Below are 17866 nucleotides of genomic sequence, written 5' to 3' on the forward strand. Positions count from 1 at the left end.
CAGACAGAAGCAGAAGCCTGATCTCCTTCCCTTGACAGGGGCCAGTCACACCAAATTAACCCCCTGCCCTCAGTCTCACGGTCTTAGCACAGACAAATCAAAGGTGGAGCAGAACTAATCGTCATGCCATGGCAGGGTGTTACACGCCCGCCCGTTTGAGGCATAAGACATGGTCACCTAAAAAAAGATTAAAACATCGCGGTGGGCCAAATCAGGCTGTCAAAGGTGCCAACGTAATCCTCATGAGTTGTTCGATCGCATACAGTACGCTTAATGATTCAAATACTATTTCAGGATGAGATTTGAAGAGTCAAAGTTGGCCTTCAAACTGGCTCTTTTTGCCTGATTTTGGCCTCGATTTCACACTGCATGGGGGTTTCCGTGCAACCGATTACGACAATATCATATACTTCCGGGTTGTACGAGTGCGGTCATAGAACGCGGGTGGTATCGTATCTTGTCTCAGTTTGTGCTAGGTTGTAGAGGAGGATCTAAGTAAGGCTTATGAATATACTAATACTTGGAGATTAGCAATTACTATGCCTGTCAATCAGCTATTTTGTCTTTGCTGGGCTTTGAATGGGGGGATCTGAGTAGCCTGACGTGATAGCCAGGCCAGGTAGACTGTGTAAAATACCTCTGACTTAACTCGCGATTGCAAAACTTTACTTACTATTTTCATGAGATGGACACAAACATTCACCAAGGCGGGGCCGTAACAATCCTTACGTATGACCCTTAGGTAACCCTTAGATGACCTATTATCTAATATATAGGCCAGTCACTCAAAGTTTGTTTATTATTTCTTTTTTTACGAAAAGACTGCAATGTACATTTTGTAGAGTGAAATCTTATATAAAATTTAAGACCTAGCCTAACCTAGCCTAACTAAAGACCTTACATCCAGCTTTGCTATATTAACATCTCGTATTAAGCTGTATTTGGTGCTTATCCGGTCCATTATAGCCATAATTACATACATTAATCATTCAAAAACAACGACCTTCGATAAAGAATGTTTATTTGGCGAAGATGTGTGTTCGAGGAACTCTAGTTTACTATCAAATAATGAGCAAATCCAGTTTTACCAGAAGAAGACACGGGCATATCCAATACTTGAACTGCTTTGGTTATCTGCCTGTTTCAAGACCTCGAAATGAACATTAGTCTTCTTGGTGTACTTCGAAGCAGCATTCCGGAATCACCACCTGAAATAGTGCACGAAACTACATTTTAGATCTTACCTTTCCTTTCGTAGTAGTTGCGTTGTGGCCAATTCTCCCAATCAGGATTGTCCGGGTGTGTTTTCCTGTTCTCGCGGTGTAACCAGCATTTGGCTGGTTGCTTCAGCAATATGGCTGATTCACCGGAGTTGGCAGGTCGGTAGTTGAAGGATTTACATTCTGGGCTGACACCGTCATAATCCCCATAACCCTCCAGACACCTGCGGGCACACTCTTCGGCCGAGATGCTGTCGTAGCCCCCATTGATCAAAGTATCACTGTCGCCGAAAAACTTACCCTCCATCTCGGTGAAGTATAGCAAAAAATCTGCAGGAAAAATAACAAGAGGGGACAATTTAGTAACAGTCATGCCTGCCCAAGCGACCACATCTTCTTAGCGACCACCTGGCCATTACGACCGTTTTTTTCTCGGTCCCGAAAACTTTCCCCATTGACGTAAGCATTAAGCGAAATCTTCACAACGACCATCTGGCCAATGCGACCGCGTCATTTTCAAATCTTGAGATGTCACCGATTTTCAATGATAACTAGCTCAATTTTGTGCCGAATTCGGCCAGTTTGCGTCGGATTTTGACTACCATAACGATGTTATGTTCAAAATAAAGATGGCGGCGGATGCACGTGCACGTGCTTGCTATTTGCTATTAAACACAACTGAAACAGTTAAAAGTATGCATCGGGCATGTTGTGAGTCGATACTCTTCTAACCGACCACCTGACCAAATCGACCACTTTCCCTGTCCCCCGGGTGGTCGTCTTGGACAGGTTTGACTGTATTCTAGATTACTGTAGATCTGGAAATTTCAGGGATGATGTCGCGCTGCACCATGACCTTTCTACCAGCACACCGCTATGGGTTTTGCCCATGAGGGGACGGGTGGTAAGAAAGAAGAATCACAGGTGCAGTACATTACATCTAATATCTATGACGTTATAGATTCTACCTTCGATGTTTACTTCTCTCTCGCTCTCGCTCTCTGTCGAAACACACACACACACATTCCATGCCAGTCTTTCCCCCTCCTCAAACTTAAAGGACGTATTCAATTGAAAGTCTGTTTTATGAGTCACAAGTCTGGATCAGAAACACCGGGATCCGTACTCATAAGAGGTATTTCGCCATGTAAAAAGATAACAGGGATGTCCAATGCTTGAAATGTTTTGGTTGTCTGTCTGTGGATTAATTTTTCAAAAGGTTATCATAGCACATGTGTAGGGGAGTTATATGTAGACCAAACAACACCTCGGAAATAAACATTTCTCTTCATAGTATACTTCGATGCAGCATTCCAGAACCACCACCTGAAATAGTGCACGAAACTACCGTACGGTTTGGAGCTCACCTTTCCTTTGGTAGTAGTTGCGATGTGGCCACTTCTCCCAATCTTCATTGTCCATGTGTGTGTCCTTGTTTTCTTTTTCTAACCAGCATTTGGATGTTGCTTCTTCTTCACCCGAGTTGGCAGGTCGGTAGTTGAAGGACAAACATTTCGGGTAGATATCCAGACACTTGCTGGCACACTCATCGACAGTTTCGCTTTCCAATACGTAGTCCAAACCGGTAAGGGTATCTACATCGCCGAAAAAACGTCCCGTCTCCTTGTTGAAGTATTGGTCAATTAGTCCTTCAGATAAATTGAAAGTGGAGGCAAGTTTAATACATTAATCAACATATTAGATATTCAATTACTGTTGATCTTGTAACTTAATGATCAGTAATGGTTTTGTGGTGACCTTTCTACCACAAAATTATCACACCGTGAATGTAATGCTTTCGGTTATACTGAAAAAGCCGAGAGACGGTTGGACAAAATGATATGTACAGAAAATTTCAATTGAATATAAATGTAGCTTTCTTCAAGTTTTCATTCAGTTTACAGAATAAAAGGTGTAAGGCAACTTTTTTCAAAACTAGACGAGAAATACATTTTGTCTGTTTTTTGCTTGACTGATTTTTGTCCCTTTTGATGTATCAAAGAATTAAAAAAAATCAGTTTGCCGTGTTCAGGTGCTGTGGATGTTGCATATTGGAGAAAGCGTTTAACCAGATTTTTAATTCCGTTGAAAGACTGAAATGACGTCTCTTCTCCTTGATGAAGAATCTATTTGCTTCAGCAGCGTAAACACATGAAGTCATATCATCTAGTGATATGATAATCAGCATGGAAGACATTCACTCTGGCATGGTCTACTTCGACTATTCTTGTAAATACATAGATGGTTTTGCGTTTACTGTTTTCGCGGTGACGTCTAGGCTGTAAAATCACCACACCGTGAATAGTTACTAGTTCTAACTTTTAGACAACTCCCGTCATATTGATTTGGCATTATGTTTACCTGTGAGAATAAGTCTAATTGCTACTTTCGGCATGGTAACCTTTGATCCAGCCACCAAGCTTGAAGCGTGTTAGCCACACTGTCGTTTCAATTATTTATTTCATTATTTAAGTATTTAATTTTTTAAAAGGTTTGATTGACGACTTCAATCAACTTTTAATCAACTGATGAAGTTAGCGAACGATTAATTGATTCCGACTGTACGAGGTATTGATACCATTTGCTTGTTCATCTTCTGGCTGTTCTTGGCTCGTTTCTTCTTCTTGTATTCTGGGAATTCATTTTGGGAATTTCTTTTTGCGTTTTTCTTTCCTACACATAAAGTTGTGAAACCATCAATGTTATCTAAGTTATTTATTCATTGCAACATATATATTTACAAGATATATGGCGGTGACACACTCAAGTCGTAACTTACATTAATGCCGTAACCGAAGACGAATACAAGTGGGTAAATAAATACAACAAAACAAAACAAGACAAGATAAGCGAAGTTATCTGGCTATTTTTGTCCAATAATTTTTCTAGCGCCCTGTGGAGCCTGGTAGAGGCTAAGATTTTCATATGGACTTGAATATATACGCATGTGTGAAGCCACCTATATGTACGATGTACGTCGTTATCACTGCATTATTACCGCGCATGAAATCGCCATCACGGAAAATCGTACGTATATAAAAAATACATCTTACAAATACCGGTACCTGGACCCTTCTTCTGTTTACTCTCAAACATATGTCTTGAACAGTTTGCCGTATACGTAAAGGTGAGCAATCAGATGTTAAATTTCTTTCAAAGTGCTTTTGTGCATGATTAACAGCCGATATCAAAAATGCATTCAAGATTTTATTTTATTTTATTTTATTTCATTTCTGTTTTCTTTATACAGGGTGGACACACTCAGTACTTTGCGTACTGCTTTCCATGTGTGCCCTGTACATAATAATTCATATGTGCCCTGTACAGAATAACATACACAAAATAACATAACAAAGAAATAAGATAAACTAAACAATGAACAAACCAAAGACACAATATATACATAAACATAAATCAAAATCGTAACTCATTAATCAAAGTTAGTGCCGGGTCAGGAGGTCAGGGGTCAGCAGTGATTACCGTTTCTTAGCAGTTCCATGAAAATGCACCCCTGTACTCAAATTTCCTAGATTAACGAAGACCTAATGAAATATGTGCACCTTCATAGTACATATACATACACACACACACACACACACACACACACACACACACACACACACACATACATACATACATACATACATACATACATACATACATATATATATATATATATATATATATATATATATATATATATATATGAGGCTTGCGACATGGGCTGACTCCGAGAAAACTAAAACAAAATGTAGCTAACATGTTATAAAGTATTGGGAACTTGGCTATGTTGAATTTATTATTCTCAGATTTACACATGTGCCACATAAGCATTGCTTCAAGTAACTGCTTTCATTTACTTTTAAATAAATTCACAAATTCACCTCCATCCGAAGAACTTGAACTGCTTTGGCTGTCTGTCTTCAGCTCGGTGAAGAGGTTTAGATAATCTGCAGAAGAGGAGGCGGTTTTAACAAGAGGAGGTTTTTTATTATTCAAATGTAATTTTTCATGTACACAAATAGGGAAGCAATCAGTTGTTTAACGTCGTCCAGACCTACTCGTGTGTTGGACCGTTAGGGGTTACGGGGATTCCAAGGCCTGATTTTGAGTCATAGATCTGCCTCAGTATCAAATGAACATGGCCTGGCTATTGTATAAAGAATGCAACATACAGTGTACATGTAATCCCCTAAAATGACATGGTGAAAAATTTATCAGAAACTTAAAAAGTCATATTGCACATATGCATGCATCTGTACTGTTACTGTACTGTACTTGATGTATCATAATTGCATAAATAAGGTGAATTGAAAGTATCTTTACTTGGTACTAGATAGGTAAAACTGAGTGCCACAAAAGCATTCATATATAACTGCTTTCATTTACAATCAAATACATGCACAAATTCACCTTCATCCGAAGAACTTGAACTGCTTTGGCTGTCTGTCTTCAGCTCGGTGAAGAGGTTTAGATAATCTGCAGAAGAGGAGGAAGTTTTAACAAGAGGAGGTTTTTTATTATTCAAATGTAATTTTTCATGTACACAAATAGGGAAGCAATCAGTTGTTTAACGTCGTCCAGACCTACTCGTGTGTTGGACCGTTAGGGGTTACGGGGATGTCCAAGGCCTGATTTTGAGTCATAGATCTGCCTCAGTATCAAATGAACATGGCCTGGCTATTGCATAAAGAATCTTAGAATGCAACATACAGTGTAATGTATGCCCCTAATGTGACATGGTGAAAAATTTATCAGAAACTTAAAAAGTCATATTACACATATGCATGCATCTGTACGGTTACTGTACTGTACTTTATGTATCATAATTGCATAAATAAGGTGAATTGAAATTATCTTTACTTGGTACTAGATAGGTAAAACTGAGTGCCACAAAAGCATTGATATGTAACTGCTTTTATTTACAATCAAATACATGCACAAATTCACCTTCATCCGAAGAACTTTGGCTGTCTGTCTTCAGCTCGGTGAAGAGGTTTAGATAATCTGCAGAAGAGGAGTTTTTTTATTATTATTCAAATGTAATTTTTCATGTATACTGATAGACTTGTCCAACCTACCACTGTTCTATAAAGATGTCATATCCGCTTGGGAAGAACTGATACAGCATGAACCACTCTCACACAGACAGATTTGCTCTCAAATCTTATGGAATAACAGATACATTGTAATAGGAACATCATTTGTATACTATAAAGCATGGGCCAATGCAAGCATTTTATATTTTAATGATTTGTTAAAAGCGATGGAACCTTCTATAGTATGAATGACCTACACAACATATATAGTATTGAAATCAACCCATGTCATGTGTTGAAATAGCAGCGATACCTCAGAAATGGAAAGAAGTGGTAAAAAAAGATAGAAAAAATGCAGTCCTGAAAACATCATACATTATACAGATAAGATAGACCCTCATACCCTTACATGTAAACAGATATATGATATTCTAATACAGAAACAATTTGTATCAGCAGGTCAAGACAAAAACATTATACAAAAGATAGGAAGTGGTAACATGCCTTTGTAGTAACAAAAGACACAAAATTACAATGTTTTCAGTATAAGATTCTAAACCGGTATTTTGCGACAGACAGCTGGCTGCAAAAAGTTAATATCAAACAAAGCACCAAATATAATAACTGTAATGAAGAACATACTACTGAACATCTTTTTTTACATTGTCATGTCGAGAAGTTGTACTTTTCTGGAAACACTTTTGTACATGGTGGAAAATCAAAACACAGAAAGACTTGAACATAGATGAGAATTTAATTATAAACCAAATATCTGAAACATACGGAGACAACAAGCTTCTACATTGTATCCTTATTGACAAATATGTAATTTACACCTGTTTTTGAAAGATTTGAAACCAAACTTGAAATATTCTAAAATTGCCAATATGCCAATGATAGATATCCCTTAGATACACCTGTTAATTCAATCACAGACCAATGATCAATGATTGTTACCCCTCTCTCTTTCACCCAGTTTTGTTATACCTCATGTTTAATGTTATTTCTTTCATTGGACATGTATGTGCTATTGTGTATTATGCTGAAATACTGAATAAAGTTGTTGTTTTTTTAAATTAAAAAAAAATTAATAATTAAAAAAAAATCATTCTAACTACCTTTTGCCTCGGCCTCCTCTTGCTCTTGACTAAGTCGGTTTTCCAGTGCTTCCTGTTGGCTCTTGATGTTGAAAGATGCGAGTCCATTGTAAGGATATCATAGATAAACGTAAAAAAATATATGATACCATTTGCTCGACCCTGAGGTGTCGCCAAAAATATAACGATGATGACAATGTCCATAAGGCCACTCCACAGCAGTTGATTGGACAAATCGTTTTCAAATACAAATGTATGTAATAAAATATCATGGTAAGGCTAGTCTAATTATATTTACATATATATACATACACACACACACATACATACATATATATATATATATTGGGAGACTCGTGATTCTAGCATGCCTGGTTCATCCTCTATAAAGCTCATATACCTTTATCCGTGGGATAATCTATATCCGTTGTATTTAAAAACAGCGTAAAAAGGACTACCAAGTCAACGTACGGTGGTTTCAACCTGGAATATTTGAAAATGTTGCCATTTAAACCACCGTCCGTCGACTTGATATCCCTAAAAACCCTGTTACTAGAAATAACGCGTATACTCCCGGTTAAATGTTGGCTAGCATTTTATCTAGTAATTGGAGATACCTGCTGAGCCTCCTCTGCCTGTTGTTCGTCATGTTGCCTCAGCTCTCTGTGAAGGTTTTCCTTGTACCCTTCAGCCTTGACTTTACCCAGACAGTTCTGCTGGGAGCAGCCTGACCGCTGGTAGTTTGGGCCATCACATGTTTCTCCCGCGACGTTTTCGCGTGTCCGGTAGCACATCTTAGTGCGCGCGTGGCAATCGCCCCAGGTAGACCACTCAGTACATCTGACAGGGACCACCTCTAAATATCGAAATACACATTATCTAATTTCCTTTTTTGTAAATATTATTTTCATCTTGCTTCATTTTTTTTTCATTTTGCTTAGTTTGGTTATACCTATGGTTTTGATTACGTCACATTAATATTTCCTACCTGGTACCCGGCGGAAACGAAAAACTTAAAAAAGTTGTTTTTTTAATTAGCCCCATATATTTTTAGGCAAAATCATATTGCTTAGAAAACTATAGGAAATAGATATGCACAAGACGAACTTTTTTGGTCTATTTTGTTACCTTTAAATCGTACATTGAATCGTACAATCGTTCCTAAAAACAGCCTGGAATTGCTCCTTTGCGGAAATGTGACGTAAACCTAAAGCCTAGGTCCCAATTCTCCAACCGTGGCCCGGCCGGGTAGCTTTCGGAAACGAAAAAAAGGCAACAAAACACATAGAACGTAAAACATAGTCATGAGCATAACTTGCGTATATTCCTTGGCAAACACTTTTATTTTTCGTTTCTGCAAACATCCAAACCGTTTGGAAATGGGACCTAAGGATGGTTAAGGATGCTCTGTGGGACGCTCAGTAAGTGTAATGAACAACTCACGCTGGCACGCCTGGACTCTGCATTCCTCAGACGCGTCCTGTGTTTCCTGCCCCCTCTCTCTTGTCCCCCTTCGGAGTCCCTCGCCACACGTCGTGCTGCATGAAGACCAGGCACCCCAGGCTGACCACTGCGGCGCGGGTGCTGGAAGTGGAGGCGCCGGGGCGTGTGAAACTAACGTAGCAGTAGTGCACAAATTGAAGTTAAAAGAAAAGAGTATCGTTGAAGAGGTTCATCAGTCACGTAAAACTATGTAAACAGTTACTACCAATTTTCTAACAACGGTGACTGTTTTAAAGGTAAGGTACTGTAACATACCTCCAAATTTTGGAGGCGGGGTGGGGGTGATCTACGCAAGCTTGACCTAGTCTCATGTTCTCTCGCGAGATCGAGACTAGGTCATTCTACGTGATCAAGATGTACTGTCAGACATCGGAAATTTGGAGGTATGTACATTACCTTTCAAACAGGTACTGTTGGAAGAAAATTGGTAGTAAAAGAAAAGAGCTATTGAAGGAGCTGTCACCAAATTCCATCCTAATATTTCCACGTTTACAGACAGAAAGAAAACTGCCCTCCTCTTTACATCACCAACATTACACAAAAGGTGGGATCATTCGTCTTCTACTGTCTCAAAAAAACTTCGCAAGATGAAAACGTTGTATGTACAAGATACTAAAGAGGGGAAAAGAAATATACTGGGACACGAACTGTGACTTCTGCTATCTGTCTGGTTTGTCCCTACTTATGGGATAAAAACTGTACTGCAACATTTTAAGAAGATGTCATCTTCTTTACAACGTTGCAGTACACACACACACACACACACACACATATATATATATATATATATATATATATATATATATATATATATATGACATTGATTCACGGTCTGACTCACGGACCGGACAACAATTACGAGTTTGACATTATGAGTTTGATATTATGATTGTATTTAGTGTAAATAGCAATTTTGTATAAATTTGCTATTCATCTGTTTATTTATGTTTTTTCCGTGACCCTTCGAATTCCCATCAAGTGGTCCTCTGGGAAGAATGGCCTAGGCCGACTGGGAAGAACGGCCTAGGCCGACAGGGCATTACCAGTATAAATAAAGGTCATACATACATACATACATACATACATACATACATACGTTCATACGTACATACATACATACATACATACATACACATGGACTTACCACTTACGGATACCAAAAGATTGCCCACGTTTTGGGACGTAGACACCACGCGGAACTTTGCATGTACGGCGGGTCGTGCCCTTAGCTTTTGAGAATAACGCATTCTACGGTGACTGCTACGGTTCGACTGCTGATGTGGCGCTGCGTTAATTCTATACTTTACCCAAAACCAAAATCTAAACCCACCATTGCCCAAAGGGCCAATTCTTCGTATCCGTGGCCACTTCTTGTACTTGAAGTAGTCGTATTTAGGTTTCAGCTCTTGAGGTGATATGAATGTCGCGCCGCTTCTGTAAGGAGTCACTGTCCTTATGCCGTTCACCACCCACGTGCTTGGAACTGTAGGTTCGGGCGGGGGTGAGGGTCTCCTCCTCTTCACTCGACGGTGCTTTCCATCGACGCCTTCGGTACGCAGTGCTTCTAAAATATCGTCGTACTCCCGTTCCACGGCTTCACGGCTGGGTTGAAGGAAAGACTTGGCTGCTTTTTCGCCGATGGTGATGTCGTCTAGCAGCCGATTCGCCACAACATCGGACTCGTCGTTGTCAGAAGAAGGGGACTCGAAGTCGTAGGAAGAGGCGTTTGTACCGTTGCATCCTGTCCCGAAGCCGCTCATGCTTGCGTTGCGATACGAGAGCCCCAGGTTTAAACTTGCAAGTAATAACGCGATGACTGGCGAACCATACATCATTTACTGTATGTTTACACGACACTGTAGCGAATAACGTCTGCCTTCGATCTTTTTTCAGAGATTCGAAGTTCGCATTCCATTCCCGTTTTCGCATGTTCGAGATGGAATAGACCATTTTGTGGTCAAATCTCGCAATTTCTCGCGCTCTCGCCGAGAGGAACTGGTCCGCGATCGTTCGATGATCTGCTTGTATTCTTGTTGCCCTGAGTCGTAAAGGTGCAGGCACAAGAAAATGCGCAATAGAACAGTTGAAATGCCATCAGAAATATAGTGTATGTATGGTTGAGTAGTTCTACATAGTTTTATGATAAATGAAAAAAAACTGCCCCTAGCAAAACGTTTACTTTTGTGAAGCTTTCATTTGAGAGTGTTGCAAATGTGTTTTTGAGTGGTTTCCATGACGATTGTTGTCCTCAGATTGATGGTATGATGTTTATTTTGCTTGTATTGGAAAGGCCATTCTGTGAGTTTTCCACCAATATATAGTTTTCCTAGTCTACTCTTTACATAACAGCTGTAATAATGATAAACAAAAAGTACTCATTGGCACATGACTGGCTTATATGGTATTATACAGGAAGAAATTATCTAGTGCTGAGAGGGTTAAAAATGTCATGTCATGTCAGTCGCCAACGTACCGCAGTCTAGTGCGATACTAACTTATGATTTATAAAATTCTTTGTCATAAATAAATTCTATCTTCCTAGCTATAGGCGTTACAAAAAAATCCACTTATCAAAAATCCAAACCCCACCCCTGCCAACCAGTGGTAGTGTCCAGTAAACAAAGTAGGTGCAACAAGAGGTCAGGGAAATTTGACCCCTAACTAGCATTGTGCCAGACACCTGTAACGTTACAAACACTAGAGGACGCGTAAATTCACAACGTAAATTCACAACGTTATATGATGGACATATGTCAGGCAAGGGCTCGAGGATAATGTAGGAGCACGTAATAGCAGGTGGCACGGAAGCAACGTAATGGAAGGCAAGGTAAGAGCCCGTCTATGATCGTTGTCATAGGGTGGTAACGTATGCGTGTTTCAGTGTGCATTGGAACGTGGGGAGGGGGGTATTTTTTGTCTCTCTTGGGACTTACTAATACATAACCTAGGAGGGGTGTCACACGCTATCATGTGAATTCTAAAGAAGTCTGCAAATTGCGCCGCAATTGCTCTTATCTGCCCCAGGCAAAGGAGTGAGCCCGGACCTGATTCATCGTGTGAAATCTTGTGAATGTACGTACGATACTCAAAGCAATGCCCATTTTGCAACAAAGAAATCTGTTATGTGTAGTATTCGACTCCCACTTGCGTTTTAAAAATCCTACAAGGCTAACTACCTCTGTACGATTGACTGTTAAAGTTGGTAAAAATGACTATAGAGTCTGCTTCGCTCTTGTTGTTTGCCTAGACCGGTAACCCGGAAAACGTGTGAATGCCTGATCATATAATCAGTTCATTTTCCAATCGGTCCAACATCCGGTCCAACGAATTTTTTCATGTCCGGTTTTTCTGGACAGGTCCAATGAGAAAAACCGTACCGGTACTCAGCCCTACGCACAGCCCCAACTCTGTCATGATAGAAAAGTTAAGGTTGAAACAAAATAAAGATATTACACCATTTAAAGTCTTAATTAAAACGTTATGCATTTTATAACACATTCATGGTACAAATTACACGATTAACGGAAAGCTGCATATGGTGCATATGGTTTGTATCTATGCGCTTTGGACCAAACCGCATAGATATAACCATAGATATAACCTTAACTTTTCTATCATGACCTTAGTCAGTTAGTGTAAAGCGTCTTACAGGCCGACTTGACCTTTCAATGAATAGGGTTCAAACAAACAGCAGATATGATGACAAACATCAGATATGCATAATGTGAAATCATGACAAACGGAAAATCTGTTTTCCTCCTTGGTTACACTGTATGACAATGATTTACTTTCCCATTGGTATAATATTCGCTTGATTTTCTTACCCGTAGAGTATATATAGAATACAAAACGGTGTATTCCGTATCGCCCAAGGTATCAGCCCGACCGCGGGTCGGATCGCCCGACGGCCGAAGGCATATTTACGTCATACACCCACCTGAGAAAACTCATGTTTTGATGCGAAATGCACCAGAAGTTGAACAAATTTGGTGCCCTCAAACAATAAGTCTTGCAACAGCAATGTTCCAACGTCCGAATCAGGTATACGCCTTTCGAACCTGTGCGATACGGAAACGTACGGCCCGGGTCCGGAACACCCGTATCGAACGTTTTCGCGTCACAGGTATGACAGAAAACGTTATATCCGCTGCGTTATATCTATACATACTACCCCAAAATATTGATTAATACAAGCCAGTCAATGGTTTGAACCGCGCATGCGCTAGGTCAAAGGTGAAGGGCCCAAATTGTTTACAGTTTTGTGCAGACCATCGTAATACATGTGCAGATGTGTTTGCTTATGTCTCAAGCTTTGACAATGCAAGATTTATTGACACGACAGAAAGTACAGTGACTTTTGTATTGACAATATAATGAACCACATTTTGACAATGCGCATCTGCAGTTCAACCCGTTAACTAGGTTATTAATGCCGTTGAAGGTATCTACGGTCGAGCTAGAGTTCGTGGCACACCGACTACTGCCGAGCGACTGGAGAACGCTCGGCCGGAAGTTACTAACAACCATAGACCCACACTTCCCCAACGTAGAGGGCATTCTGGGTAATTTGGAATACAGCCATCAGGATGAGGGTGCACGGAAGATCGTTCTACAGACCATGCTCCGGTGAGACTAACCGTATCAAAGTTTAAACGCATACATCATATTATAGATCATACTTTAAAATGTACTTCAATCTACCTTGCATTCAAATTTCAGGAATATTGAGATTTGGGGTTGCATTCGCCCTTTTGGATGGGGACGTAAAACTGGTGGCCCCATGTATGGGAGAGCTTCAGTAGATGGCAGTCTAGGGCGTTAAAGCTCTACATGTGTATCAAAAACCCAACACATGACCGATAAAAATTGGTGGTGGGGTGCAAGATGTGTTTGGCTGAAGAAAACGCGATCCGTGGCGATGCCGGTGCCTAGAATATATCTTCTTGATTTTCCTCTTGAAATATAATCGTATCAGGCCGGAAAGACATTGGAGTTAAACATTTGTAAGTAAACCACTTGCGCCTGCTTGAGCCACTAGAAACTGAGTTACTTGCTTTCTTGTTTTACTCTAATGCATTTAAAAGTCGTCTTTATTTTTTACAGATGGCAGTCAATGTGGGGAAACAAAGCAACTGTCGCCTTACTAGTGGGGGCTTTGGAAGACCTATGCATGGTGGGTATCGCCAATGGTATCAGAGAGATGGTCGCTAGAAGGAACGACCCAACTCTACAGGGAGTCCCATACAACGTGGTGGAAATGAAAGGTCTGTACTGTTGTGTCTTTTGGACCTAAGCCTAGGGCTGGGCTAGAAATTCGATAGTCCACGAGTGTACACTTATATTGTAGGTCAGTGATTTTCAAAACGCGCAAACAAGACAAGTACACAAAGAAAAACACCCAGGCTAAGAGGTCGATGGTCCCATGCACTTGTGGCATTGATTTGATTAATTGATTGGCTGATTGATTTAGTTGTTCCTTGATTTATGAAAGGTACGTTTGGATTAATACCTGTGTCAATAATGATTGCTTTTTGTTCTTCTTCGGTGAACATGGCTTGCATATAGAAAATATCACTGCGAAATACAAAAAAAGACCTCCCCGTAAATAAGTAGCCTCTTCCATTGACCCCATGACCTGCACTGTCTGTCATATCTGATTAATGCCTAGTTTTACCACCTGTACTTCCTGTCACTTCCGCAAGTCTGACCTTTTCAGTGACACAATCTTCCCTCACTTCCTACCACTCAACCTACTCAGATAACAAAAAGCACGCATGCAAGAAGATAACATCAATTGCAACATAGACCGAAAACAAGACCACCGTTATCTTGTGACGTCGTCATCATCATCATCACAATCGGTTGACGTGATCACACGTGTTCGCTCATTTACTTGTGATGTAACAAAAACAAATCATGCTGTTGCCTACATACTACAATACGGTGAAAGTTGTGTCTTATAGAAAACTTTCTAACTATTCAGGAGACTGTGATCCGATGGTCCGTCTGTGTAGAGAGGCTCTGAAGAACCATTACACAATGGTGTACAAGAGTAACTTACCTTTGGTATGGAAAACCTTTGGGATCAACGTGCAGACCATGGATATCCCTTTGCAGGTAAGGATGGAATCTTATGGCTGTGGTAAAACAAAGCAACATTTATCTATACACGTGTCTATAGACCAATGCGGACTATCCATCATATTAGCGCTTCAACCAATGATGGCCAGGCAATTAGTGATTCAACCAATTAGAGTGTCTGCATTTGACATGTTGTTGAATTTTTGTTCTTATTTTGCATTTCAATGTTTTGTCGGGGGTTGGTGGGGCTGTGGAATTCGTCTGCTTCAGAATTCATAATCAAGATTTTAGATATCAAGATTTCTGTAGTGATGTTTTGAGGCAGACATAAAATTTCACTTGTGCATTGAGTAGACGTGTCAGTAGGTGATCGATGTATAACGTACTTACTGTATGCTCTGTGTCTTTGAAGGTTGTCCGGTTGGATCGAGCTCCTTCCGAAAAGTTCCGAACACAAGTTGACGTCGAAGTGCCTCTCGACCAGCATACTATGATGTTACAAGGCCCAACCGGAGTAGGGAAGACTCAGCTGTGCTACAAGCTGGCCTACGATTGGGTCACCGAAAAAGATACACGCCTCAAGAACGTCCAACTTCTCTTTGTTCTCTCCGCCATGTACATCGGCAAGGGCGACATTCTTGACGCTGTTTACGATCAAATCTTTCCCGCTGGTTTTGTCGAGAAATTGCCGAAGAGAAAGCTAGAGCGATGGATAAAGGCAAATCCAAACAGTGTCATGTTCGTCATTGACGATGTTGACGTAGTTCAAGAAAACTGTTCTTCGCAAGATATGGAGAAAACCCCGGTTCCCTGCTACATCAACGGCAAATACTTGCGTGATACCAGACGCATTCTAACTTGCAGAAGCTCGGCTGTGATAGGCTGTAACCGTATGGCCGAAACGACACCTGCCCTACCCCATTGTCATGCAAATTACTTGATCAACGGCTTCTCTGAAGGGGCGGTAGATGAGGTCATCAGTAAGTTCTTTAGCGGAAGTGACGATTCTCGAGCGTTGGGTAGGCGGCTCAAGGAAACCGTCAGCTCCAACGACTACCTCTCCGGTGTTGTACAAAACCCCATGTACGCCCTCATAGTGTGTACCCTGTGGAAGAGAGGGAAGTCACCGCCGGCAAGTCTAGCCCAGCTGATCGAACAGTTCATTGCACTAATTTCAGAAGAATTCTGTAGCAAGAAAGCCCCGCCGATGTCGACGAAATCTATGCATACGACTCTTCGCAATTCGGGCAAGTTAGCGTGGGCATCACTTGAGGTGGGACAAAATGCCTTGACACACCAGCACATACAAGATGTCATTGGCAACGACGTGGTGATAGACATGGGACTGTTACAAAGTACAGGGGAAGATGGCCGATACAAATTCGTTCACAGGATCTTCCGGGAATACTTTGCTGCAACCCATGTTGCCACAGCATCTGCAGCAGGAGATCAGGCGAAGTATCTACAGACACTGTGGTCTACAGGATGCAGACACAACCACGAGTACGGAAACGTCTGCTTGTACACAGCAGGACTTCTTCAAGACAAGTCGCGCGATCTCTTCGCCGCCTTCACGTCCAACCTCTCTGAGCTGACCAGGCAGGATTCTCCTCCTTGCTGCCTGAACACAGTAATCAGTCAAGCTTGCTCAGCAGTTGTGGAGTCAGGACATCCAAACATAACTGCACCTCTTGTGGCTAAAGCACTTCCCAGAGATCTTACCCTTGACTTCCAAGGAAAGCCTCCACCACCAAACGTTCTTCACGGACTTGCTGAGCTAATCTTGGCCAAACATGTCCCAAAGGCTATCAGCCTGAAGAATCTGTGGGTCACAAAACCGAGTTGTCTTCTCCATCTTGGGGAAGCTATTAAGGGCTCCAAAAGTCTGTCGTCCCTTAACATCGATGTCACCGGAATGGATATGTCTTTGTCTAGTCCCGAGAGGGCGGATAACAGTGTGATAGTGTCATTCTACCGTTGCATTGCTGAGAACAGGGGCATAGCCTGTTTGCACATCAACGCAGACATAAACGACATGGACGAGAATGCAGTCGCGGCAATGTCAGAGGTCATCAGACACAAGTCTGACCTTCATGACCTTAGGCTCGTCATCCATGCGTCATCGTCATGTTCGGCCCGATGCAGAAACATGGTCGCAAAAGGGTACAAGATGGGATGCAAACGTGAGAAGAACATCGAAGTATTCAACGAAAGGCTAGCTGACGCATTGGGGAAGAACACTACACTCAGGTCCCTATGGGTCAGCGTCCAGGTCTTGGAACATAAGCTAGCCCTGGAGGTAGTTGCCCCTGCCATTGCCTCTCATCCGTGTCTAAGCTCACTCAAAGTACTTGGACTCTCTAGTGAGGAAACGCGTGGCTATGCAATTGAAGCGTTAGCTCACGTCCTGCTCAAAAGCAAGACTCTGAAGTCTTTCTCCCTCAGTCTACCATCTTTGATCGGCGACGTGCGTTGTGACACCTCCACCCAACCCGTCAACATCCTCTGCGCTGCATTGAAAGAATGTCGGACTTTGGAAATGTTGGATCTTTCTTTCGCGTACTTGTTTGCCAGGGAGAAGCTTCTCCTTGCGGAAGTCATCATGTCCGCCCGATCGCTGAAGGAAGTGTCTTTGACCTGGAGGACTATGAATGAAGCGTTCCTCGTGGCTTTCTGCAGAGCAGTTCGGGCGAAATCCGCAGGGAGTCTGAAGAGAATCGCGCTGTCGGGAGCGTTTGACTCCAGAGGACTGGTCAGACTTGGAAAGACAATCGTTGACAGTCAAAGTCTCCTGGAAGTCACACTACAACACAGCAAGTTTCATGACAAGGGACTTGAGGAGTTCGCTGATGAGGTAATCAGATTTGTTTGTGCAAATGTTTTAGTATCAAGACAACAAGTACCTGCATGAGTTTTTGTGCCCTTC

General features: G+C 41.4%; 2 protein-coding genes across 3 annotated transcripts in view; one reads left to right on the plus strand and one right to left on the minus strand.

Annotated features, from left to right (window-relative positions):
* LOC118431974 overlaps positions 1 to 15502 on the minus strand; it is a 23168-nt gene extending 7666 nt beyond the window's left edge. The window contains exons 1-10 of one of the 2 annotated variants that reach the window (XM_035843432.1): positions 15331 to 15502; positions 14921 to 14996; positions 8800 to 8970; positions 7974 to 8212; positions 7378 to 7438; positions 6171 to 6227; positions 5634 to 5699; positions 5105 to 5170; positions 2588 to 2869; positions 1245 to 1550 (exon numbers count right to left, since the gene is read on the minus strand). In XM_035843432.1, the coding sequence (XP_035699325.1) occupies positions 1245 to 1550; positions 2588 to 2869; positions 5105 to 5170; positions 5634 to 5699; positions 6171 to 6227; positions 7378 to 7438; positions 7974 to 8212; positions 8800 to 8970; positions 14921 to 14960 (1288 nt within the window). In that variant the 5' untranslated portion in view covers positions 14961 to 14996; positions 15331 to 15502. The remainder of the gene's footprint in view (positions 1 to 1244; positions 1551 to 2587; positions 2870 to 5104; positions 5171 to 5633; positions 5700 to 6170; positions 6228 to 7377; positions 7439 to 7973; positions 8213 to 8799; positions 8971 to 14920; positions 14997 to 15330) is intronic. The other variant, XM_035843433.1, reaches the window with a different exon arrangement.
* The window catches only part of LOC118431973, a 10164-nt gene continuing 3686 nt past the window's right edge, over positions 11389 to 17866 (plus strand). The window contains exons 1-5 of the mRNA XM_035843431.1: positions 11389 to 11686; positions 13301 to 13485; positions 13963 to 14123; positions 14843 to 14976; positions 15353 to 17794. Coding sequence (XP_035699324.1) covers positions 11675 to 11686; positions 13301 to 13485; positions 13963 to 14123; positions 14843 to 14976; positions 15353 to 17794 — 2934 coding nt within the window. The 5' untranslated portion in view covers positions 11389 to 11674. The remainder of the gene's footprint in view (positions 11687 to 13300; positions 13486 to 13962; positions 14124 to 14842; positions 14977 to 15352; positions 17795 to 17866) is intronic.

Source organism: Branchiostoma floridae, chromosome 15 (assembly GCF_000003815.2).
Source record: "Branchiostoma floridae strain S238N-H82 chromosome 15, Bfl_VNyyK, whole genome shotgun sequence".
In the NCBI taxonomy this organism is placed as follows: domain Eukaryota; kingdom Metazoa; phylum Chordata; class Leptocardii; order Amphioxiformes; family Branchiostomatidae; genus Branchiostoma; species Branchiostoma floridae.